Source organism: Sceloporus occidentalis, unplaced genomic scaffold (assembly GCF_023333645.1).
Source record: "Sceloporus occidentalis isolate IW3139 unplaced genomic scaffold, rSceOcc1.0.p SCAF_1, whole genome shotgun sequence".
Taxonomy (NCBI): Eukaryota; Metazoa; Chordata; class Lepidosauria; order Squamata; family Phrynosomatidae; genus Sceloporus; species Sceloporus occidentalis.
Genome location: NW_028316981.1, coordinates 283,899,087 through 283,925,242, shown reverse-complemented (window position 1 = coordinate 283,925,242; position 26,156 = coordinate 283,899,087). Strand labels below are relative to the sequence as shown.

Sequence of the window (26,156 nt, the reverse complement as noted above, 5' to 3'; positions counted from 1 at the left end):
TAACACCTTCTCCTTAGACTGCATCTGCACTTCAGAAATAATCCAGTTTGACACCACTTTTATTACCATGGCACAATGCTATGGAATTCTGGGAACTGTAATTTGTTTTGGCACCAGAGCTCTCTCAAAGAGAAGGCTAAATATCTCTGAGCTACAGTTCCCAGAATTCCATAGCATTGAGCCATGGTACTTAAAGTGTTATAAACCTGTATTATTTCTGCAGAGCGGTTGGAAGCGTATTCTGACTTTCAAATAAAATCCAGTTTAGCTTAATTCTTTCTATTAGTGAAAATCATAAGGAACTGTTACCAGAAAAAGATGTTAGTCACATAGTAATTACTTTCCTTGTTTGAAAGGGCAGTCTGTCATGGCTCTAGTTTAAAAAAACCTCCTTTCGATCTAACCTAAACTGTAACATCTGGGAGCAGCTGAGTGTGTACTGATGTATACTTTACCCTCTTGCTGATTATCTCCTTTGGGTTTCAACTAGAATTGGAGCAGTTGTATTTTAGAGAAATAAAATAGTTTATGATGAGTATGCAGTTTTTTTGCATCTACTCTTTGATCTAAAGAATACAGTGCTATATCTCATCCTGATAGTTATGAGTTCATACTCATCCACAGGGCCGCCATGAGTCGAGGTCGACTTGAGGACAGTTCACAACAACTATGTTTTCTCCAAAAAAAATTATCTTTTATTTAATAATAGTCACTCATGTAGTTTTTGTAGTGCTCTGTTGATTGGACCATTCTGTTCTGAAGCTTTTACTTCCAATAATCTGTTTAATTCTTTTATAATTTGAATATTAAAAAGTACAAGAATATTACATACAAATTTCTGGAAATAAAATTAATCATTTGTCATTATTAACATACTTGGTCAAGAATGGATCCTTAGAAATTTTTTACAAAAATTGGGAAATATGGAAGGAATATATCCAAAAAGAAAAAACTGAGGAAATACACTTGGCCTTGGAAAAATGATATAAATGATATTTCATGTCCAGTGAGGGAATAATTACTATAGTATGAGTTTAAGTATATAGATAATTAGTATAAGTATAGGACTAGATAAGTAGATTATGAAGGATATAAGAAAGTGAGTTTTAATTGAATAAATGGTATAAAAGTAATGGAGATGAGATGGGAAATTAATGGTGAAAATAACAAATTATAGATAAGAGTTCAGTAATTTATAAGTAAACAATTATCAGAGGAATTTGGCACCCTAGGAAGTATAATAATAGTCTATCTTGAGTCAAAAATAACACCAAGTACTGAAATGATATTATGAATGTTTCATTGTTTATTTATTACAGTTTATTTATAAAGCACCGTAATTTTACACATCACTGTACATAATCAGTTAAATTAAAAATAAAGAACTGACTGAGGTGTACAATCTAAAGTAAAAAATAAGGGTATGTGTTAAAATACAACAGTAAAATATATTTTTATTTCCATAGGGCTTAGGAGCAGACAGCAAGAATCTTTATCCTTTCCTGCTCCCTGTTATTCAGCTAAGCACTGATGTTTCCCAGCCTCCACACGTGTATCTTCTAGAAGATGGATTGGAACTCTGGTAACTCTTTGTGTTATTAGCTAGAGAAAAGCAGAACATTCTATCTTTGGATTTCCAGGCAGAAATTAAAGTGACCTTTAAAGCCATACACAGCTTTGGCCTAGATTATTTGACCCGAAGCATGCTTTGAAATCTATAGGGGAAGGCTTTCTTTCAGCCCCCAGGGCCTGGTAGGAACATAGGAAAGAGCCTTCTTAATGGCTCCCAAGTTGTGAAACTCTTCCTTTAGAGGTCTGGTTGGCTTTTAGCCTGCTGTCAGCAGGTAAAGACCTTTTTGTTTAAGGATACATTTGGTTTTTAATATGTTATGGCAGATGGATCTTTTAACGGAGAAGGTGTAATGCTTTTATTTTATTGTGGCTGCATGTGCACTGCAAAAATAATGCAGTTTGACAGTGCTTATTGCCATGACTCAATGTTATGGAATTCTGAGATTTGTAGTTTTGTGAGATATTTAGCATTCTATGAGAGGTCTGTTGTCACAAACTATCAATCCCAGGATTCTATAGCATTGAGTCATGGCAGTTAAAGCAGTGTCAAACTATATTATTTTTGCAGTGAAAATATAGGCTATGTTTTAAACATCTATCTTAGTGCTGTTTTTAAACATGTATTTTAAAACCAAAGGTCAGTTGTGTTTTAACTTTTGTACTAAGGGTTTTTTTAAAATTATAATTTAAAAAACAACAACAACTGCTGCCTTGAATCTCAATCCGGGAGAAAATGAAAATGGGATATGAATCAAATAAATAAAATTCTCTGAACAATAACCTGGAAATGCTATTGTCAGTTGTGCCATACTTACATGCAAGAGATGGGGATAAAGAGGAATAAGGTCTGTTACAGACTGCCAAAATAATTCTGCTTTGGGTCTCTTTGGAGGTATGCTATTTAAATGATGCATGGGTCCTAAGAGTCTGGAGGTCGCACCAAAGCCACACTCCATTCCTAAGCACTGGAGTGCAGCTTTGGTGAAGCTTCCGGATTCTTAGGATGCATGCATCATTTAAACAGCATACCTCCAAAGAGACCCGAAGCAGCTTTATTTTGGCAGTCTGTAACAGGCCTAAATTTCTTCTATCAGTGAACACTAACTGGTCACAATATGGCACTTCCTAAGGTGGATAGAACAATAGAGGAGCCAAGTAGCTTAAAGTTCTTCAGATGAGAGGCAGAGGCAGACATTACAGTAAAGGTTTATGGGCTGTTTTAAGGGTAGTGTATGGCAAGAAACTTAGAGCAATTTATTAATAAATCTCTGTAGATCTGTGGTAATGGGGAAAAACCCACATTTAACCCCCTTGTCTCCTTTCTGCCCAGCAGTTAATTTATTTGTTGCATAAACATCTGAATACTTCATCACTGTTGTAAATAATAAATGTGAGTGACGATTCTGAAAACTTCTGAATTTGAATGCTGACCAGTGTGGAATGATTCACTTTTTAATAGTTTCTGTTAATTCTTGAAAATGTATCAACATGTGTTTGATTTTATTTTCCCCTTTCCCCTAGGCTAGTAACATTAGAAAATAGTCCCTGCCTTACCTCAGAATTGCTGAGAATTTTTCAGAATATGTCTGCTCTTCTTGGTGAGCTATTAGTATTTGAATCTGTGTGTGAATTGTCTTCATGTTGTGTGTTACATAGAAAGTGACTTGCTGTCCTTACCTTGTTCATCTGAATACCACTTGAAAAAATTATATGGTTTCTGTTAAAAAAAAATCAAGTGTGTCTTCAGAAACATACAAAATTTGCATTCTATATGTATGTTCTGTATTCTCCTTTATCCACAAAAGCTGCAGTCTTCCTCCAAACAAACCAGATATTTTGTACTTCTTCCAAAGATACCAGATATTTTATACTTTGTTGTGAGAAACAAATTAGTGGTGCTTATCGTTTTCTTCATTTTAAAGATAATGATGACTGTAGCTTTTATAATTATTTTAGTTTTCATAGGTTTTGTGCTGATATTTTCCTTTTGCTGATCAAGTACCAAGTCAGGAAATCAAATGTTGGAAGTTGTTTTTTGTGGGGCAGAGTGAGTGAAGGCATTTCCTTATTCTTTTGAAAATGTGCCACTTTATTCATCTCTGTGACTGATACAGTGAGTTCTTCTTCTGCCCTATCACATCTTTGTTTTTGTGCAGTTAACTGAAAGTACAGTGGCCCTTAGTATCCACTGGGGTTTGGTTCCAGAACATCCACCTCTGTGTGTATGCTCAAGTACCATTATATACACTGGTGTAATACATTGATGTCCCTTATATAAAATGGCAAATGGATGGTTGAATCTGTAGATGCAGAATTTGTGGATACAGAGGGCTGACTATAGTTTCTTTCTAAAGACCACTGCATCCATGAGGAGAACCTGAAGAGATGCATTATGTGGCACTATGGCGCTTTCCAGACCACCCAAAAGGGTGGTCTGCCGACGCCCCCATTTGCTGCGCGGAGCAGCCGCAGTGGCCAAACTGTGCGGCTGCTCCGCGCAGCAAAAAGAAGCTGCAAAAAGCGGCTTCTTTTTGCGGCGCCATTATGACGCTGCAAAGTGCCAATGGCGCACTTGTGGAGTCATAATGGCGTTGAGACGTGCGGATGCTAAGCGTCTGCTACGTCAAGATGGCGGTGCCCATGTAGAATGGGCGCCACCATTTTTTATGTACTCGGCGCGTATTAGGGTTAGGGGCGTCCGGAAAGGACGTCTCTTTCTAACCCTTGTATGTGCCGAGCACATACTTTTTGCCCGTGCGGAACGGGCCTATGTTTCTTTAACCATGCCAGAAGAAAGAAATAGACCACAAATATAGCAACAATGAAGGAAATGAGACATAGGAAAAGTGAGCTGCTTAGACATGGCAGATTTTGTCTGTGCAACCCTGGGAAGAGCACAGCTACTAATTTACTGCCCCAACAGGATTCCAGCCTAAATATTTTAGAAATGCAGGGCTTATGTTTTTTAAAATTGTAATTTTAGTAGGTTGAATGTCATTCTCTGAAGATGCCAGCCACAGATGCTGGTGAAACGTCAGAAAGAAACTCTGCTAGAACATGGCCACATAGCCCGAAAAACCCACAAAAAACTATGGATGCTGGCCATGAAAGCCTTTGACTTTACATTAGTAGGTTGAAGTTCAACTGTGTTTAACTTGTTTCTGGTAACTGTAGTTAAGATGAACCACAATTTATCCATGTTTAGTCAATGAGGGGTGAAATAGGCAAAATAAAGTGGCTTCCAACTGCTTGAAGGCGGGACATTTACATGACAAGAGCAAGTGGAAATTTAAACAAAACCACGTTCTGGGGCTAAAATAAACTGGAATACTTTGGGTTAACCTGGAAAATGCATAACTTCATGCCTGCGTATAAATGGCCCAATGTGAGTGCAGGGCTGCAGCAAAACACAAAAATGGAAGTGCGATAAGTCCAATGGATTTAATTACAACATACACAAACCAGACAGACCAGGGAAAGGGGGTGAAGCAGGCATGTATGGGAGGCCTCCATGATTGTGCTGTGCCAGTGTAGCACCCAAACATTGAGGCATCAATGTCCTGTACAGGTGGAGCATTGCATGTGCAATTTTATGGCCGATCAAAGGGGCAGCCATCCAATGGAATGGCATCTGGGATAATGTGGGAAGTACTTGGAGGTCACAGTTAGTATGTTTGTGCTATGGCATGCATGCATGGTGAGGAAGTGACAAAAAAATTACCCAGCAACACAGTTTGGGAGCAGTCCATGTGGACAGCAGGGTTTCAATCTGTTTTTGGGAAAAAATCAGGATTGAGCTGCTTTTTCCTGCCCATCAGCTCTGGCCCAAGGAAAGCTGTAGTTAATCTAAATTGGAAACAAATGTTTGCAAACTCCTCTTTGAGGCTGTGTGAAAGGAGGAGGAAGTACATACGTTCAAGATTCATTGCATCTCTTTTTCATACTGCTAAACTGTAAGTTAGCTTTACGTTCAAACTGGCCTATTAAACTAGAGAAGATTGTGATTAGATTAGAGATAAAATGGCATAGCTGCATCTCATCTAACTTGACCACTAACAAATAGGAATATTTTATCAATTTCCCTTCCAGTTATTCAGTATTACATAAAAATGGTAGTCATTTAACTAAGGTTTTACTCATAAAGCTGGGGGCTTGAGGAACCCCACTAGCAATGGTAGTACTTCTTTAGAAATTGGGAAATGATATTAAACTCAATGACTTGCATGAGGGTGAGTACCTTTTTTCTTAGGATCTTGGAAGCCAATGTCTATGGAGGAAAATTACAAAGAATTCCAATTTAACATAATAAAGAGGTTTTTATTGAAAAAAATGCCATGATGCACAGATGCACACTCCAGTGCAAAGCCACACTTACAACATTCATTCAAGGCTACTGGAAGAGAGTTGTGGAAAATTTGGATAGAGACAATGATAGGGTTAATGGGAGAATAATAACCATCTAGCACCTTTTCCATAGAAAAAAAGCCTGTGGATTCAAGCAAGGGAGCATCCATGAAGAATGATTTTGAAGAAAAACATTAAAAAGGAAATATGCCTTCAGCAAAGACATGCTGTAAGAAATGAATCTTGGAAGTAGCATCTATACCATAAAACAGTTAACTTGGGGGAAAAAACATAGAGACTCAGACTAGCTGCAGATCCCTCTTGAAAGAAAAAGAGAAAAGATAGGAAATGCAGTTCTCTTAGTGGCTGAGAGAGAGACCACCCAGAAGGTGAATTTAGAAAAAAGAAAACTGAAATCTCAGGCACAGCTGAGGGCAAGAGATGACATTTAATAATTTCCCCCTCTCCTCTGCCCTAGAAATATACTCTCGTGCTTAGTTTATGCAACTCTAGATTCAACCTCCAAACCTAGTACATATATTCATACAGTTACTGTGACTGCACTGAAATGAGCATTTTTTCTGAGGATGTTTGTGAATTCTCTGCTCTTTTTTCTCTCTTTTCACCTGGAGGAGCACTGGCATAGAGGTTCTATCTCTTGGGCAAGAGGTCAGAAGCAGGTGTGAATTAGCTTTAGAGGTGATGATTTATGGTTTCATCTGTTCTATTTGCTCTAGGGTAGTAATGCTTTTCACCAGCATGTGATAAGAATCAGGGGAGGAAGAGAGGGTGGAATGATCTCTGGCCTTTCTTTGTAACAGTGACATTTGTGCTGTTTTAGTTTCTCTTTCTTGCAATCCAGCAATTAAATAAGGCAAGAAATTTACCTAAAAGGAGACTAAAATAATCTTCATTTTTGACAGTTCTGGGATGGCATCTTAAAGGTACAGTAATGTTCTGTGAAGAGGATGCTAGTTATTTAAAAAAATAAAATAAATGGAGGTTTAAATAAGTTTATTTTAAATACATCAGTATGCACTAGAACTCACTGCTGCTAAATGAATCTGAAAGAATAAAAATGTCAAGCAACTCGGGTGAGACAAGTATTTCTGTGAACAGGTGTAAAAACAGTTTCACAACAGTAGAAGTATGAGCAGGTTGCAGACCTTTTGACAGACTAGTATAAAAATTCCAATATCAATCAACTTTTTGTAGTACTAGCAAGGAACACAAATGTTCATTCTGTATTAAATTAAATTTTATAACAGAATTAACTGAATTCTGGTTCCTGTACATTTTGAAAATATTCCCATTTGTGTAAATGTACACAACAGTTTTTGCCCTCTCATCCTACTCGTAGAATTTACTGTTCTCCATCCAAACATGTTCGTGTGCATACTTACTGGTTTTAGATACTACAAGAAATTGCTGCTACATGATGAGACCCAGCATCATCATTTCATTCACCATTTCAAAATTGATGCTAGGTAGCAGGGAGCCATGTTAATCTTTTTCAGCAAAACATGCTGATTAATAGTGAACAAACTTTTTGTGTGTTGCAGCACATTGGATTACATAGATTCATCAAATCCACAGAAGATTATGTCAACTAAAATCTTAGTCTTTAAGGAGACAGAACATTCTGTTTTTATGATTTCTATAAAATTAGGAAAATAATTTCTAGGATTTGTATTAAACCATTATCACTCCCTTCAATTCCAATGTTCATAGACAAGTTCTGGCACTTATGTAACCAAGACAGCACCATGCGTGGTCAATAGGGTTGTATAATTGAGGTTAGGGGAATACCAATATTTACAAGACTACCTATACCACAATTTTTGGGGGGGAAGGGTAAATTGGAGTGGGGAGAATGTACTCAATAGCCATGAACTAACTGTTCATGGTCTAGGAAAGTTTAGGTTAGTTATTTAGGTATATAAAAGTGACATCCAATGGGCCTGCCTATCAGTTTAAAATGAAAAAGGAACCATAACTCAGTTGTAAAACACATGCCTTGCATGTAAAGGTGCCAAGCAGTCCTTACTTAGCCAGTTAAAACAGGACTAAGAGGCAGATGATATGAAGGCCCCTGGCCTGTAACACTATTGGTCTGAACTTGATGCATCATTATTCTAACCTGATGATTGTGTGTGTATGTGCCTCCATATTACCTGTTGACTTCTGGTGATCCCATGAATTTCATAGGGTTTTCTTAGCCAAAGAGTACTCAAAGGTGGTTTGCCAGTTCCTTCCTTTGAAATTCAGCCTAAAGCACTTGGTATTCATTGGTGGTCTCCTATTATTATTATTATTATTATTATTATTATTATTATTATTAACTTTTATTTATAAAGCGCTGTAAATTTACACAGCGCTGTACATACAATCTTTTAGTTAGACGGTTCCCTGCCTTCAGGCTTACAATCTAAGAAATTGTCTCCTATCCAAGTACTAATCATGGCTGATCCTGTTTAGCTTCCAGGATCAGAGGGGTCTGGTGCCTTTAGATATTTACCTGTGCTCTTTTCTTATGTTCAGTTTCTCCATGGCTACTTAGCAACTCTTCATAAAATATGTCCAGTGGCATATGGGCAGATCTGAAAAAAATAATTCTGAATTTGTAATTTCAATAAGAATTCTGTTTTCTGAAGATCCAAATTAGGTGTTCATATTTATGTTTGCAAATTAACCTAATTATCTAAATCTACTTGTTTATTTTTTATAAGCATGTTAATTAGGTCACTTGACTCACTGATTTGTAAACACCAGGAAGGAGCTTTCAACAGCTGCCTGCATTTGGATTTGGCAATGTGTGGCTCCTTTTCTTCAATTAAGAGTTTAGTCTTCCTCATCAGCAGAATCTTTCTTCCCCATGAGGAGAATAGTACACCTTAATGTTTACTTTTTAGTGGTAGCTGGTGGAAGGCAGTTTTATATTCATGAGAAAGTTCTTTGCACTGTGTTGTTTCAAACAAACCCTGTGAAAATAGCAATAAACATGAGGTACATTAGGCAACTTGAAGGCACAAACACACACATTTGGTACAAGGTCTCTGCCCGTAAGAACTTACTGTTTCTGCCCATAAAAATTTAATAGAAAATGATGATCTTTTTGTCCTTCTGAACTGTAGTTCTAGTGATAACGCAGCAGTCTTTCTATTATCTTTTAATTGATACCTAAGAGAAATAAAATGTCTGCATTCTTATTTGTAGTCCCTCAAGGACTCATTTTTAAGAATTTTTAGATGCCCGTTTTTTAGGTTGCTGGTGAAATCTTGTTACAGTTGGCCTTCTGTATCCATGGATACTGTATCCATCCACAGCTTGAAAATAGTCATAAAAATAATAATGTAAAAACAATCCTTGATTTTACCATTTTATATGAGGGACTTCATGTTTTTACCCCATAATGAGAGTTGAGCATTCACGGATTTCGGTATTCACGTGGGGTCCTGGAACCAAACCCCAGTGCCAAGTGCCCATGGCACTTCATTACTCATATATGTGAAAGAGCTTAGTTCTTTAATTTTCATATAAGCATAAATATGGTGGTTCAGTGATTTTACAGTACCTTTAAATGAAAAAAGAACGATATCCAAGTGTGGTGTGAAAAATGTATTTGTGTGTCTGGGTGTTGTTTGGTAGTCTTAAATCATGGCAAAGAGTGAAGTGATCTGCTTATTTTGTAGAATTAAGTTCAGAGAACCTCAGAACTTGCTTTAAGATCATCAATGGCTATCTCTTTTTATCGCCATCAGAATTTCTTCAGGTATGTAGATAACACATATTTTTGAAGTTTTATGTGCAAAATTTTGCTTTGCTGTGTAATTCAATATTTTGTTGAGGCAGACACCTGGTTGTTGCTGCTTATGTTAAAAATATCAACAATCCATGTTTTGTAAAGTTAGATTATGGGCACACTTTATTTCTGAATCTATTCCAGTTTACAAATCACAGTTTTGTAAAGGCCTGCCAACCTTGGATAACCAAGCACAGTTTGAAACTGGTTTACAAACTGTCATTTGTTCTACCTGGGATTTATTACTGTATCTGATTTTGAGGAATCACAGTACTTGCTGTACAGTGGTTGCTTATGATCCACAGAAGCAGGAATGAACATGTTTAGCAAAATGGAAAATTAAAGAGGGGGGAATTCTAAGGCAGTTAATTGTTGTATACCAACATTTTTTACATTTAAATGTGAATAGGTTTATAGTAAGGGATATCTGCAGCCAGTCACACATATGTAAGAGCAGGCTTGGAAAGGCACAGGAAAAGACCAGACCAAAAACGGTCAGGATTATGAATGCTTCCTTATTGCTCTCTGGAGCTCCGCTAAGAACCTCTGTTTCAATCACTTCTGCTTTCCTGAATTTTCTCAGAAGCAATGCACATTCAGTAATGTTTTGAAATACAAAAAGGAAAAAGAAAGGGGGAGGAAAAAAGGAATGTGGCATCACCTTTAAGACTGACTGGTTTTTATTTTGGCATGAGCTTTCATGGATGTAAATCCACTTCTTCAGTTGCAGTACACAGTGAAGTAAAGTTGTCTTTAAACCTATCTCAAGTCTTTGGAAATAGAACGGTTGGGAGAATACTTAACAGTGTTCATACTTATTTAAAATGGTGTTATCAAATAACTATATTATTTCCACAACCATTAGTTTTTTTGATTACAGCATATCATTTCAGAAAGGAAGATCTAGCTTTTTTATTTGTTGGTTTTTTTTAATACTGTTGCTAGGTATTCTTAAGATTTAATTATCATGATAGATTCTGACAGCCATTTCAGTCATTCTAAAGGTTTCATGCTACATTCTTTTTAAATAGCTGATCACTGGATTTCTGGCTGGAATGTCTTCCAGTTCCAAAATTTCATAGGACATGAAAAGCTTACAGATGAAAGAGAAGGCTTTTAGCTGACATTTTTCCTTGGTGGTAAACTTTACGTAGCTCCTAACATATTGTGATACTTCTATGCAAATGGAAATATGTTCTTAAAATAAAAATTAATAATTATATGGCACTTTATACTTGTGCTTTTGCTCTCCCTGCCATCCTCCCCCACCTCCTTACTTGAGCATACAAGCTATGTATCCAAAACTTTTCTGGCCCCTTTATTAGACCTTTCAGCCCTTGACACCTTCAAAATTTTGTTCTTGGTAATTGGTGATCACACAGAAGAAATGTATCATATGGAATTTAGAGGTGCAGTTGTGGAAATAATATATAACATATAGACCTATGTGCATACAAGAAAATACATGAATGTATTGGTTTCCAGCTGTGGCATGCCAAAGAAATTATTTGTTAAATTAATTTAACATTTCTAAGATTGGGATTGTATTAAAATCAAAAGGAGAATAAAAACAGTTGTTGGCTCATTGTGGCAATTACATGGGTTCAGTTTTGTTCTAAATATTTGTACATTTAAATATCAGACCTGTCAACTTATTGTGACCCCATTATTAGATAGTTACAGGTTGTTGGAAGATCAATAAAACTATTTAAAAGACTGTTGAATGAAACAGATGCTCCAATTAAACTGGTTTCAGACCACGTTCGGGGTGTAGCATTTAGATGACGCACACCCCAAGTGTGACCAGAAACTGCACCAAGGCAGCGTCTTTTACCAAAAAAAAAAAAAAAATGGGCCAAAAGGACCAGTAAACATCGCTCCTTTTGCCAACCTGGTTAAAAACTGCAGCAGCCTGCACCCTGCTCTCTTTCCACCGGCAGTAAAAGTGTTTTTATTCAAGGAAACATTTAGTGGTGGTAGACGGAGCTTTTTAATGTAGAGGGAATATACAGTGTTTCTACTTCAGTGATTAATGTTGTTAATTTGTGGTATATAAAATAAATAAATAAATAAATAAATAAATAAATAAATAAATAAATAGCTGAAATGTAAGCAAGGTTAACTATAAATTGTGCATATATTAATTTATGCTAAATTTAATTTTAGGTCTATGCAGCTGAGCTCTGCAAATCATTCTGTGAGATCTTGAAGGATATAACAACAGAGGGTCAAGTTCAAGTTCTAAAGGTAAATGGTCAATATTCCAGTTTATCATTAAACTGCTTTTAGTTCCTATAGTAATAACCAGATTTATGGTGTGCATGTCCTATTTCATCCCATTGTCACTTCTATTGAAAAAGTTTTGCAGGTTTTAAAAAAACTAATGCAGTTATTATAACATTAGTTTTTAAAGTATCATGTTTGGCAGTGCTCATTATTTTCCCCAAATCATACTCTAAAAGTAGCACATCCTGTCTGATCATCGAAGCTCAGCAGGATCTGCCCTGGTTAGTATTTAGATGGGAGACCACAAACAAATACCAAGGGGTGTGGGCTATATTTCAGAAGACAGATCTGACAAAACCACCTCTTGAATATTCCTTGCCTAAGAAAACCCTATGAAATTAATGGGGCCACAATAAGGCAACTTGAAGGCACGTAACTTGAAGGCACGTGCACACACACACGCACAACACATTAGCCTTTCTGCCTGATTTTTTGAACAGCATGCTACTGAAACATTACTGTTTCACTTTTTACTGTTATTATTTATAAAAATATACTTAAAACATGAAAAATTATCAAAAATATTCTCCCTTTAACATTTTAGCAATAATGGGTAGATAGTGCTTATTACCCTTTAAAAGGGATAGGAATTCTGCTCCCCCACTCAGATTATGTCACGCTGTGAGTCCTCGAAGTCCCAGCAAGTATAGTCAATGATGAGAAACGTTGGGAGTTGTAGTCCAAGAATATATGTAGGACCCAATAATTCTTATTCCTGCCTTAAAAGTAATGCAGATGTATCAGTCATTATGCTATTTTGGAGATTCATTTGTTATTAAGTTGACTGACAAAAAATTAAACAAATAAAGATAAAAGAGTAAACAAAACATAACACACAGAAATGTGGTATCTGATAAATTAAAACCATTTAAAACAAAGTCAAACAAAAGGTGAAAATCAATGTAACAGTTCAAACACCTTCATAATCAGTTACTAAAAGCCTATTGGAATGGAAACATTCTCACTTGCCAGGAGAAGGATAGTAAAGAGGGAACTGGACCTGGCTCTGGAAGGAGAGAATTCTTGAAAGAAGTCACCAAGGAGGTCCTCTCTCATGTTCCTTCCAGAGACGAGATATTGACTTAGTCTCATTTGGTGGGAACAAGGGAGAGGGCCTTCTCGATGGCTGCTCCCAGGCTCTGAAATTCATTCCCTTGAGAGACTAGGATGGCCTGATTCCTACTCTCCTTTCCACAGCAGATAAAATCATTTTTATGCCATCAGAAATTTTCAGACTGATGACTGGTAAATACTGTGCAGTTCAGATGTCAAGGTTTGTATATAGTTTTTAATACATTTTAATATTTTTAATGTTTTCATCTTTTTTAAATTTGTACTGCTTTGAATTTATTGGTACTGTTTTAGCTACCTTGAGTTCTTATATTGGAAGAAAGCCAGAGAATGAACTAATGAATGAATAATCTTTGGCCTGTTACAGACTGCCAAAATAAAGCTGCTTCAGGTCTCTTTGGAGATATGCTATTTAAATGATGCATGGGTCCTAAGAGTCCAGAGGTCGCGCCAAAGCCACACTCCATTCCTAAGCACTGGAGTGCAGCTTTGGTGCAGCTTCCGGATTCTTCGGATGCATGCATCATTTAAACAGCATACCTCCAAAGAGACCCGAAGCAGCTTTATTTTGGCAGTCTGTAACAGGCCTTTGTGTCCTTTTTATATATCTCCCCAAAATTGATTACAGGTGACACCATTACCTCTAGTGTGCTACTTCCATGCTTTGCCAACTAAGAAAATGTTGACCTCAATTTCAAAGTTTACAGTCAGCCCTTCTTATACACGGATTTTTTATACACTGATTCAAGCATACACGGTTTGAAAATGTTCCAAAAAAGTATAAATTTACCTTGATTTTCCATTTTTTATAAGGGACACCATTTTGCTATGTCATTATATTTAATGGGACTTGAGCATACACGGATTTTGTTATACACGGGGGATCTTGGAACCAAACCCCAGCGTATAACAAGGGTCCACTGTATTGTGCTTCTCTAATTTAAATTTTAAATGTTGCTGTTGAGATGTAACATATTTGAGAAGTTTCAAACATCCTTCTAGTGAATTTGCTGAAAATAAGCAAGTAATAAACAAACCATTATTAATTTTAAAAAACCATTAATATAAATGCTTACATTAGAGAAATCTTGTTGCACCTCTGAGATTAAATACATCTGAGGAAGCAGACTTTAGGAAAGCTCATGCTGCCAACTTCTTTCTTTCAGTTAATAATAATAATAATAATAGAATTCAAAGACATAGAGATTTTGGAGCACCTCTGAGACTAAATGCATCTGAGGAAGTGTGGCAGGAAGCAGCAGTGGAGGAGAACAAAGATTTGATCCCTTCTTTGGGCATAAAAAACCCACTGGACTTGTCACAGCCTTAAAAGAAAGTAAAGGCAAATCCCCTCTGAACAAATCTTCCAAGAAAACCTTGGGGCAAGTCACACTCTCTCAGCCTCAGAGGATGGCAAAGTCAAACCCTCTCTGAACCAACCTCCCAAGAAAACCCTCTTGAAGGCACACGCTCATACACTCGCACACACCCCAAGTCACCAAAGGCAAACTCTCCAAACAAACCAAGAAAACCCACTAGACAAATAAGTCACACACTCTCAGCCTCAAGGTAACACTGGCAAAGGCAAATACTCTGAACAAACCAGGATGTTTTGAAATTCCTCCTGGGCAGAAATGTAGGACGTGTCCTGGATAAAGGATGCCGTCTGATCACCCTGGTAAAATGGAGGATGTTTTGAGATTGCTCCTGGGCAGGGCTGAAATGTAGGCCTTATCCTGGATAAAGGAGGACATGTGGGCATCCAACCAAAAAATGAAAGACATTTTGACATTCCTCCTGGCTAGAAGGTTGAAACATAGGACACATCCTAGAAAAGGAGGACATCTGGTCATCTTACAAAAAATAGAGGATGTTTTGAAATTCCTTCTGGGCAAGTCTGAAATGTAGGATGTGTCCTATAAAAGGAGGCCAGAAAAGAGTTAAGCCTTGAGCTCTGGGCCCCACAATGTACTCTACCAGAATTCCATAGCTTTGAGCCAGAAAAAGTCAAACCTTGATATCTAGGTCAAACCTTGATATCTAGGCCCCACAACAAACTCCAACTCCCAGGATTCCATAGCTTTGAGCCAGAGAAAGAGTCAAACCTTGATATCTAGGCCGCACAACAAACTCCAACTCCCAGGATTCCATAGCTTTGAGCCAGAGAAAGAGTCAAACCTTGATATCTAGGCCCCACAACAAACTCCAACTCCCAGGATTCCATAGCCTTAAGCTAGAAAAAGAGTTAAAGCACTGCCAAACCGAGTTATTTCTCCAGTGTGGATGCAGCCCGATGCAGCCCTCACAAATTGGCGCCACTCTCTCTCCTCTCTCTCTCTCCTCCTTGGCTCCTTTTTGCCGGCCTGGCCTGGCACCTCCCCCTCAGGCCCCCACATGGCCACCAGTCCTGACTTCTCTGTTGCTGGGAAAGGGAGGCCAGGCCAAGGAGGGAAAGAGAGAGAGACATTTGCGAGGTGAGGGAGGGCGGCGCGGGAGGCCCCTTTGGCTGGGGGCCCCAGGGCAGTGCCCCGCTTGCCCCACGGTAGCTACGGGCCTGATCATTCAAAATGACACTTGACATCTGATTTGGGAAGGGAACAGTCAGAGAATTTAGCTCCAGAGACAAGAGCAGGACAGAAAATACTTGCTGTGCAGTGGAAATAGGAAATATTGGAAAATAGAATCAGAGATTTGTGGTTTGATAAAGAAAGAGATGACCTTATTTTGATTAAATTGATCATTAGGAAAGAATAGGCACAGTTGAAGGCACAGTCGTTGGGGAGAAATAGGCTTAAAAGTAGAGGCAAGGAAACAAAGGTAAGTGTGTTGCTGGATGAAGGGGAGTTGATTATGAGATAAACATGTTGATTATTACAGTGTGCCTGCGTCATACGCGGCTTTCAGCATATGCTGAAAGCCACATGGGGAGAAGGAGCTCGAGCACAGGCGGTATTTGCTTTACGGGGGAGAGTCCGGAACGGATCCCCATGTAAAGCAAGAATGCACTGTAGATATGTGTCTCTGTGTGTGCATACAAATGCACACCTATAAACACCTTGAAGTCTCCTGTTCATTCATGTTGACCCCATGAATTTCATAGGCTTTCCTTAAGGAAGGAATAGTCTGAGATGGTATTTATTTATTTGATTATTTTGAGTATTTATACTCCGCTGCTCAGCCACAAAGGCTTTCAGAGCAGCTTCCTTTTTTTGTTTTAATTAGACAGTTCCCTCCCACTGACTATAGCCCACAACGCCTGGTGGCCTCCATACAAGTACTAACCAGGAACTAGGAAATAATAGAAAATAGGATTGACCATGCTTAGCTTCCAAAATCATATGGGAACTGGTGCATTTATAGCATTTAGCCCATCACATTGCATAAAGAAACACTTTTATTGCTTGTGTAATAGTGCTCAGTGTGTACAACTCTTAATAGTTATATAAGTTATCATTTTTTTCATAAAATATTAAAATGTATCGATGCCATCCTATGAACAATTTTACCTTCAGACTGTTGAAGGTAGAACTGCTATTCCTGAAAGCTGCTTCACTGAAAGCATTTGTTGTTCTTCATATATGGTAGTATCATGTCATGCATTTTCTAGGAAGCCAGAGGGAAACAGTATACAAATCTGTGAAGATGTTAGAATAATTAATATATATTACTGGTGCTTTTTTGCAAATGTGATACTTTTATTGAGCTATGTTACAGGCATTCTTATTAAATCTCTGTTGCGATGTGCATTATTAATAACAAATAGAATGTTACATAAATATTCAGGTAGAAGTCTGCCAGCAAGGAATTTTTCAGAAAGCAGTGACAGTAGTCGTGATGGTAATGACATTTAGCTTTCTTTGAAGAGAGAAGGAGATCATTCTGTTTTTCATCATTTACTTTGAAATTTAAAGAAAAGCCTAAATACCCATTCATGTTTTTTTTTTAAAAAAAAGATGCAGCTGCTGTAGAGTTTCTTTCATGGCCTTCATAGTGCTTAGCATCTGCAAATTTTTCAGACTGTTCCAGAGTAGTGAACAGCTTTGTTATGTAACCTGAGAAAACTTTATCAAAGTAGAACCATATAGGTTTCAAAGTCACACCATCTTAGAAGTTTTTTCTATGTGCTTTTCTTGTTTATATGTGAAATGATTTTGGTTTGTTCTCTATAGTTAATCATATTTTGTTTTATTTCATTTATATCCTACCATTTTTCTAGCACTCCAGTCAGTTTACAAAAATTAAAACAGATACAGATCGATAATTCATCCATAAAAACATAGAGAAGTTGAAATATAAATAAACTATCAATATAATGTTCCAAGGGGTTTTTGCCCTTACCTTCCTCTGAGGTTGAGTGTGTGACTTGCCAAATATCAGCCAGTGGGTTTTCATGGCTAAGCAGGGATTCAAACCTGGCCTCCTGATGTCCTAGTCCCGCAATTAACTCACTACATGACGCTGGCTCCTGGTGATGTATTCTATATTATCCTTTTCATCATTAATGTTTCTTCTTTTCTCTTTTGAATTAGAAATTAATAGAACACTTACCTTAACTATTTCATTTTTTTAGAAGTGTCTCATGTCTTTCAGGTTGTAGAAAATGTACTCAAAGTGAATCCAGTCTCAGGCCCTGAAATGTTTCAACCTCTTTTGCCATCTGTGTTTCGTGGAATTATAAGTGGGGAGGTAAGAGTTAGTTAACTGTTCCATGTCCTGTTACTGTGGCTGTGTTTGTGGTTGTGTTCCTTCAAGTAATTTCTGATTTATGGTGATCCTTAAGTTAACCTGTCACAGAATTTTCTTGGCAAGATTTGTTCAAAGGGGATTTTACCTTTGCCTTTCTCTGAGGCCGAGAAAGTATGACTTGCCTGAGGTTATCCAGTGGGTTTCCATGGCCCAGCAGGGGTTTGAACCCAGGTCTCCACAATCAAAGTCCAATGCTTCAACCAGTACACTGCATTGGCATGTCTTATTGCTATGACCTAAATCCAGTTGTTAGTCCCAGTTGCAATAGAACTTCTTAACCAGTGAAATTTCTATAAATGCTATATTGCAATATTGACTTTCAAAAATTCCCATTGATTCAGTTTCTCTACTCTGATTGGGATGAACACTAAGGTTAAGTCCTACGAATTAAAAAAAAGAGAGAAATAAAATAACTATAATCATAAAAAGAATTGTTTCATATGCAAATTAGTCCTACTCAGATCTAAATATTTGCTGACACCATTTCTGCTCTTCGTTAATTTCCACAAATCTGCTTTAAATATTAAGGGTAGGTTGTACTATATCTTAACTACTCTGCATACTGGGATCAAATAATAGTAGAATATTTATTTTGTACAAATTATCTCTCCAAAGTTAAATACAGAATACAGATTAAACATAGCATTGATATTTCTGTAGCACTTCACAAGATAATGAAAAGGTGATTACAGTTCTTAGTAATTCTCATAGTTGTTTGGAGGTAGATTAGGGTAAAAAATCGCATTCTTCATGTCACTGTGAACTTTGAATCTGACATAGGTGTGCCATTTTCAAAACCAGCATTTTAGCCATTTTATGTACTGCCCTCCATCAAACCCTTCACTTATGTCCATGATACAAATACATTTTAATTGGATATCGAATCCAAAAAATACAAACCTTTCCACTTCTTCTTAATGCTAACCAGATACCTTGGGAAAATTCTGGCATTTCTACAGAGAAAAGATCTTGCTTGAAATGGTGTAAGATGTCAGACTTCATCTCTGAGCGAGGTTTCAATGGCACTGAGTGGGAAGGTTCCATCCACTTAAAGACAGACTAAAAATACTTGTAGGCAAAATAAATAAATAATTCTGAGGTATAAGGATAATAAGGCTTTATTCTGTTTTTATTAAAGAGTTATGTATTTTCCTGATGGTGAAAATAGAACACAGAACAAGCAAAATAATTTGTTCAACCTGCTGACCCCATTCTACCACTTCCAAGGGAAAAAGTGGCATAAATTGTATGTCCAAAGGGTTCTCCAGTTTATTTGGTTGGAATGCATGAGTTAGATAAATGGATTCCCTCTTTTATGAAATTTAAACAAATCTCTGAAGAGGAATGTGTCTAAAGTCACATTGTCCAGAGGTTGCATTCTAGCATGTTGCAAAAGATTGGAGAAGACCTTCACTGGGTGATGTCACTTCAAATTTAATAAAAGGAGTAGTATAATTTTGCTATAATTTTCTAAGGAGAACCTCTGTTGTGTGGGCATTCTCTAAACACTAAAAGAGAGGTGGAAAACTACAAGCTCTATGGTGGAATGCAGGTGTCTTGAGATTCCACAGATAGCTATGCCGTTTTCCCATTGTTTTGTAGTTTGCTCTCTTTTCCCATTTGAAAAAAAATTGAAAATTTTCTCCTGAGGTTTGGTTATTGGCAGTAAGAACTTAAAACTAAAAATGCTGCAAATTTAGAGTCCACTTTTTAGCTATTGGACTTAGAGGTGAAACAGACCACCCCTGAGAAAGCTAGATTGGGGCCGCAGCAACTACACGCCTCAGCCCCAATCCGCCTTTTTGCCAGCTCAAAAAGAAGCGGCAAATAGCTGGTCCTTTTTGCACCAGCAAAAAGCCAGCTTTTCTGCCCTGCCGCAGATGGAAGCCGGCTTTCCGGCAGTGTGTAAATGCCATGCTGGGCAGCTGAAGTTGGCTTCTGGGCGGCTTCAGAGTGGGCGGCATCAAAATGATCTGTTTTGCCCCTTACTTAGCATTGTACTGTTGCCCTGAAAAATTTCTCTGAAATTCAATTTAGTCCTGAGGCTAAAAGAATGTAGAAGATATTGTTCTTCCAAAACATCTCCCTTGATGAAAATCCTGTAATATTCTGACATACAGTCATGAGTTAGAAGTTCCACCCCAAAGGGTGACACCACTTTATGTTGTCTTCCATTCACTTCTAGCAAAGCAAGATTCCCATTCTTAAGATTGATCTGAAGGTCTGCTTAACCTCAGGGCTGAACATTTTGTCTTCCATCAAGTGTACATGTCCACCAAAGGGAACAACTATGTGGGGGGGGGGGGGGGGGGCGGGGACGACCACATATATTTCTGCATACACAGCATATTTTTACACAGAAAACATTTTTTTACACAAAAATGTGTATTTCTGGACAGAAGAACACATTATTCCTGCTCAGAAAAAAATTTGCAGAAAATATGTACAGCATACCTAAGTTAGCAAACATATTAAAATATAATCTTTGCATTCCCAGCAGTCCTCCTTTTTGTTTCATCTTCTACCTACCTGAAATTTTTTTAGCAGCTTAGCATGGAAGGCATGGTGAAGGAAGATTTTCAGCATCAAGTTGCAGCAGCATGTTTGCAGTAAACAGTGCACTAACACTTGAGTTAGGAAAGAATGAATTTCTACTCTAGCTGATCCTACTGTAGCTGTGTGTGTTTGCCTACAGCAAGCAAGGTAAATAGCAGTTGTCCCCAGAATCTCTTGATCAGCATGCATGAACAGTAAAACAGAGAAAAGGGGGGAAAGCAGATAAGCCTGCCTTGCTTGCTACATCCATCCAGCATGTTCAAGAAAGCATGATTCAAGAAAGTGTAGTTCATCCAAAATGGAAATCATAAGAAAAGTAAAGGCTGAGAAAAGAAAATGTCATCTCTTAGCACATTTTTGAAGAAGCCTTTATCTAGTCCCTAGAAGGTTCAAAATATTTTTGTTTTGTTTTATGCAAGGCTTATCAGATTTAATTGTTTCATTTCAAGAGCAAATAATTTTGAATAAGTCCTTCTTGCCTCAGTAATACTATTTTGCTAGAACATTGAACTATAATGTTATTAGAGGCCTGAAACAGACAGGGGCAGCTTCCAGCCACTCCAGGAGTGTGTCATTTACATGAGGCACGCCCCACAGAACCTGGAAGCTGCTCCTATTTGAAGCCGCAGTAGGAGGCACCCTTGAGGCCATGGCATGTGTTCGCCATAGCCCTGGGGCAATCAGGCTCGGAGCGGTTTCTAGCCAGTCCTTCCTGTCCGTCTGTTCTGCCCCAGACTCTCCCTCAGCACTTTTAAGGCCAAAAAAGACAGATAAAACAGGATTACTTATGTCTGATAATAATTGGCTGTCAGACCTAGGGAAAAAAACAACTATGCACTTAATACTAACTCCTACTCATTTTTTAAAATTAATTCTTTTATTATTAAACGAATACAAAAAGACAAGAGAATTGAAAACATAGGTTGAAAACAAAAACATACAAACCTTCTAAACATATTGAAAAAATAAAAAATAAAACATTCCAACATTACAGACCTTCACACCAACATTCTAAACGCAGGTGTAAACATATAAAGCTCCACAACAAAGATAAGGATAAAAGTTAACAAGTTCTGTTACTATACTTCTCAAGTAAACAATGTAATCCAGATTATCAAACATATTGATTGTTCTTAATGTTACTATAACCTGTAAGACCCTAAATCTTAATATGTTCATTTGAAACTTTGTTTTGAACCTAGTATATACCTTAATGCTATATTGTCATATTACCCTGCATATATCCATCAATAATAGTCACTTCAAATTAACTAAGTCTAAATTGCTATAAGGTGCTACAGCCCTACTCTAAATTATCTGTATTTCTTTAATTCTCCATTATTTTAGGGCTGAGTCCACCATTAGTCCTGACTAAAGTAGATCCACTGAAATGACTTGTTAGTCACAACTAAACATCCTATTGGTTTCAGTGATTCTACTTCCTATTTTATTTTATTTCTAGCTTATCTTTTTTCCAAACTGGTACCAAAGGTGACTTGCAATAAAATATCAGAGCAAAATGCAGTTAAAACAATGTGTAGTTTTTAAAAACTATGAAATAGACCATCGTATTAAAGTATTTAAAACTGTTTAAAATACGCATAAAACCTTACTTTAGTTAAAACTAAAGTGGGAGCTATTCCTTAGCCTGCTATATTCACCACAATTTCTATGAAACTCTTTTTGTTTGTTCTTCCAAAATGATGTTGTGTTCATTGGTTAGATCCCTCCGCATTTCAACAAAGTAGTGTTCATGTTGAAATGGGAATTTATTGATTTTAGTTGTAAGTACCAAAGGGATGCCTTTACAAAAAGTTGCAGTCATTTCTTAACTGAAATTTAAATCAGATAATTTAAATGGTGTTCTTACTACTTGGCTGCATATTTTTCACCTAGGACTATTATTTCATATATATAGCAAGTACATTTCTTTACCCCTTATCAGTGAACTAGCACTCCCTAAGCGGTTTACAATGTGTAAGCCAATTGCCCCCAACAAGCTGATTTTTACTCATTTTACCAACCTACAAAAGGATGGAAGGCTGAGTCGACTTTGGAGCCCTGAAGGATCAAACTTACAAGGTTATGACTACAGGACTGGCATTTAACCATTGTGCCACCAGGGTTCCCTGGTATATAGCAGCATTATATATTGTTTTCATGTTTTATGGATTTTATACTACTTTTCTGCTTTCTTTATATGGTTTCTTATCCTCTCTCCTTTTTTAATTCTCACAGTAGTAGCCACAGTAGCCATTAGCTGATAATAGAAAGTGTTAAAAATAACTTATTTTAACACACTTCAATTGTTTTCAGCCATTTGTATCACTTCACTGTACCGTTACATAATATATTTGCACTGAAAGGTGTTACCATTGAGAATAGCAATGATGATCTTGTTATGGGTTTAATAAGAAAATTCTTGATATATTAGATTGAGGATTGGGACCTTGTAGTTTTGAAGATTGTTTCTAAATCTTTTAAATCTCCCCAAAGGCGAAAGCAGGAGAGTAACATACACTCAGGCTGCTTTTGTTGTTAATTATCAATTAGTACCTGTTAAAAAGTTTTTTTCTATATACAGATAGATACCCGTTAGATGACTTATTGATCTGTCATCTCTCAGTCCATGGTGCTGTTATATGTATATTGTACTCAGTGGTTGAATGAGCTCCTGCTTGTATCTCAGATTTGAAGGTTCCAATTGAAGCTTTATTTATCTAAGATAAGGCTTGTTCCTTTGATTTGCATATAATCTAGTAACATTTCCTTGGATGATAGTGAAATAACAGGTTGAGCAGTTACTTAAACTTTAAGGATTTGTTGTTCACCTTAATGAATCAAGATCCAAAGTATGCATAATGCCATTTTTAAAAGGTGCTACAGGAAGAGGCAGTAGAGGTCTTCCATGTGATCTCTCCTTTCTCTCTAGTTTACTAAAGGTTATGCACAAATTTTTGAATGTGAGCAGTGACATCAGGAACCAAGCTATAGGCAAAATCACTGTGAACCATTCTTGAAACTAATACCCCATAAACATGAATTAAAATTAAATTTCTTGCATATTTTAAAGTAACAGTCAAGTCATTCTTTTGTGATGTTTTTATACAGATAAACAAGTTTACAAGGTCTCTTCTTTAGGTTTACACTCTTTGGTGAGGAGACTCAAAAGTTTACCCACTATTTTATAACATTTAACCACTCCTAATAAAAATAACTGTTACTTTTGGATTCTTCTCTAATGGACCATCATGAGCACCTGCTTTGTTTCCTTTTTATTCTATTAACTTAAAAGAAAAATACGGTTGGCTGTTCATAACCGTGGCACTTCTATTCCAGACGCCACCCCCACCCCCCTGTAAAACCCCTGGGATGTCAAGTGCTGTTCTCCCCAATGATGGTGCAATGTGTGCATGATCATGTTGGTGTAGCCATGTGCATGCACCACCATTTGGTAGAACGTGGCAGGGCCATCCACAGATGCATCAAGCCTACAGAAAGGAAGAGTTGTCACAGTCATGCTAGACAACAGGATGAAATATAATCATGTCCCATGTTTTGATGTGATTTCTAACATCCTTAATTTTTATCATTGTGTGTTTTTTGCATGTGTGATAGTGGGGACTAATAATAAAAATAATAATTTTATTAATATTTCCCACCTCTCCCTGCGGATCGAGGTGGGATTACAGCAATAAAACAATTCCATATAAAATACAATTGTTAAAACAATAACATTTCTATTAATTCACTGAAATAACGGCTCATCAACTAACATTCATACAATCAGATCAGAAGTGGAGTATTTAAGATTAACCTGCTCCTTAGGAAAGAGATAGCTGGATTTGTATGTTGGGGGGGGGGGAGTGGTCTATAAACATATAGCTTGGACTTGAACAAAAACATTTTTCCTTCCTGTCCCACTTTTATTTAAAATTGTAACTCAATATGTGCTTAAAATAGCAAGTATTGTAAGTATAAGAAATATTATAATTGACACCAGTGCTTTCTTATTTGTACAATATTATAAAATTTCAGATTCTTTCAATGTAGGAATAAAATTGTGTTTAATTTTTTTCAGCATGTTTTTAAAGCCGTATTTATATTTTTTGCTTGATTGGACAGCTAAGATTGATTGCTTTCATTTCAGAGGTACCCAGTTGTAATGTCTACTTACCTGGGAGTCATTGGTAGAGTCTTCTTGCAAAATAAAAGTTTTTTCTCGTTGCTTCTGAACCAAATGGCATGTGAGTTTGGCCAGGAGGTAAGTCATCATATTTTAGGATGTGAAGTCATAGACATTAATAAAACAACACATTTCCTGAGCATATTTTGTCTTTCTTATCCCTTCCTTTTTTCAGGTGGAGGTGATCTTTGCTTCTGTTATAGTTATGTGAAAGAGTGTGCTAGCTCATTATAAATTTATGTATCTTCTGATTTGAAAACCAAGAAATATCCCAAGTACATAAGAGGGCAATATTAAACTTTTCAGCTAATTCCTTACAGCCCATAGTGATGCAAATTTGTGCGCAGTGACACAAAGCACCATTAGTTCTTAAAGGTTGAATAACCATGCAGTTCCTGGCTACCTAGTTGTATAGCATGGAATCCAGAGGCAAGTATGGGGGAGTGATCTACTACTTGAAGTCAGTTCCTTTTTGGACCCAGCCTTCAATGTGTGGAGGGGATCAGACCTTGAGACTGAGGGGGGACTGGAAAAAAAACCTGTGTGCATGTGGAACACCACATATGTCTTGGATTAGAAAGATAGTACTACATAGGATTTACGCATGCATGCTGCCTTCTTCTCAGCATGGGACCCAACGTATTTGAAACTTATTCAAAGGAAATGCCATTAAAAAATCAACTGGAGTATTTAACATAGTAGATTGTTTGGTTATCCTGTCTCCACGTTATCAGCAGCAAATAAAGAGGCATCTGTTTTCACTTTAGCATACAATTTTTAAAGGTCACCACAACTTTTTACAACCTGGTGTACTCTTGTCTCCCAGATGAATTACTTTAATTTAAATGATAAAAAATAGTCTGTAAAAGCAAGTGTTTTCTGTGTAATATTCAGTCACTAAATAATACCTGCCTTGTTCATTTTTATGTGTTTCTGTCCTGGGAAATCATCCTCTTGACAAAAGGGTTATCTGTAAAAACAAATGCTCTGAGCTCCTTAGCGATTCAATTTAATCCAAGGAAATAGCAATAGATTTGAAAAAATATCTTGCAGAAAGTTTCCAAAAATGTGTTATTGATACATTACCCTTTGTTACAGAGCTGAACTGATTCTGTAGAGAGAAATTTAAATTTAGAACAATGAGAAAGTTTATTGCTATGGTGCATGCTTTTCTTCCTTATGCATTTGTCATTTGCATTTATATCCATGTGTTTATGTGATTTCTGCTTATAAAATTTGAATGGATAGCTGTCTATTTTAAAACCCAAGTTAGTGGATTATGGCAGAAACAACAATTTGGGGTTTTTAGTTTCTAATCACAAATATCTAGTTTGATTGCTATGTTTTTATATGATAGAAGTTTTCATTAATATCCTCTTCTTCCAGCCGGATCAACTCCTTGGTCATATGATTGAAATGTGGGTTGACCGCATGGATAATATAACTCAGCCCGAGAGAAGAAAACTTTCAGCTTTGGCATTGCTTTCTCTTCTGCCATCAGATAATAAGTGAGTAAAATTTAAGATTTAGTAAATGGGAAGGGAATACATATTGGGTTAGACCTAGGATTTCCCTTCCTTGAAGAGAAGGGCC

At 37.0% G+C, this 26,156-nt stretch overlaps 1 protein-coding gene across 4 annotated transcripts in view; it reads left to right on the top strand.

Annotated features, from left to right (window-relative positions):
- Positions 1 to 26,156, top strand: part of LOC149324002 (importin-11) — a 173,984-nt gene that overhangs the window by 48,155 nt on the left and 99,673 nt on the right. For all 4 annotated transcript variants that reach the window (XM_089495221.1, XM_089495245.1, XM_089495236.1 and 1 more), the window contains exons 21-27: positions 1,467 to 1,582; positions 3,094 to 3,170; positions 9,609 to 9,688; positions 11,885 to 11,965; positions 17,666 to 17,761; positions 24,528 to 24,641; positions 25,950 to 26,071. In XM_089495221.1, coding sequence (XP_089351347.1) covers positions 1,467 to 1,582; positions 3,094 to 3,170; positions 9,609 to 9,688; positions 11,885 to 11,965; positions 17,666 to 17,761; positions 24,528 to 24,641; positions 25,950 to 26,071 — 686 coding nt within the window. The remainder of the gene's footprint in view (positions 1 to 1,466; positions 1,583 to 3,093; positions 3,171 to 9,608; positions 9,689 to 11,884; positions 11,966 to 17,665; positions 17,762 to 24,527; positions 24,642 to 25,949; positions 26,072 to 26,156) is intronic.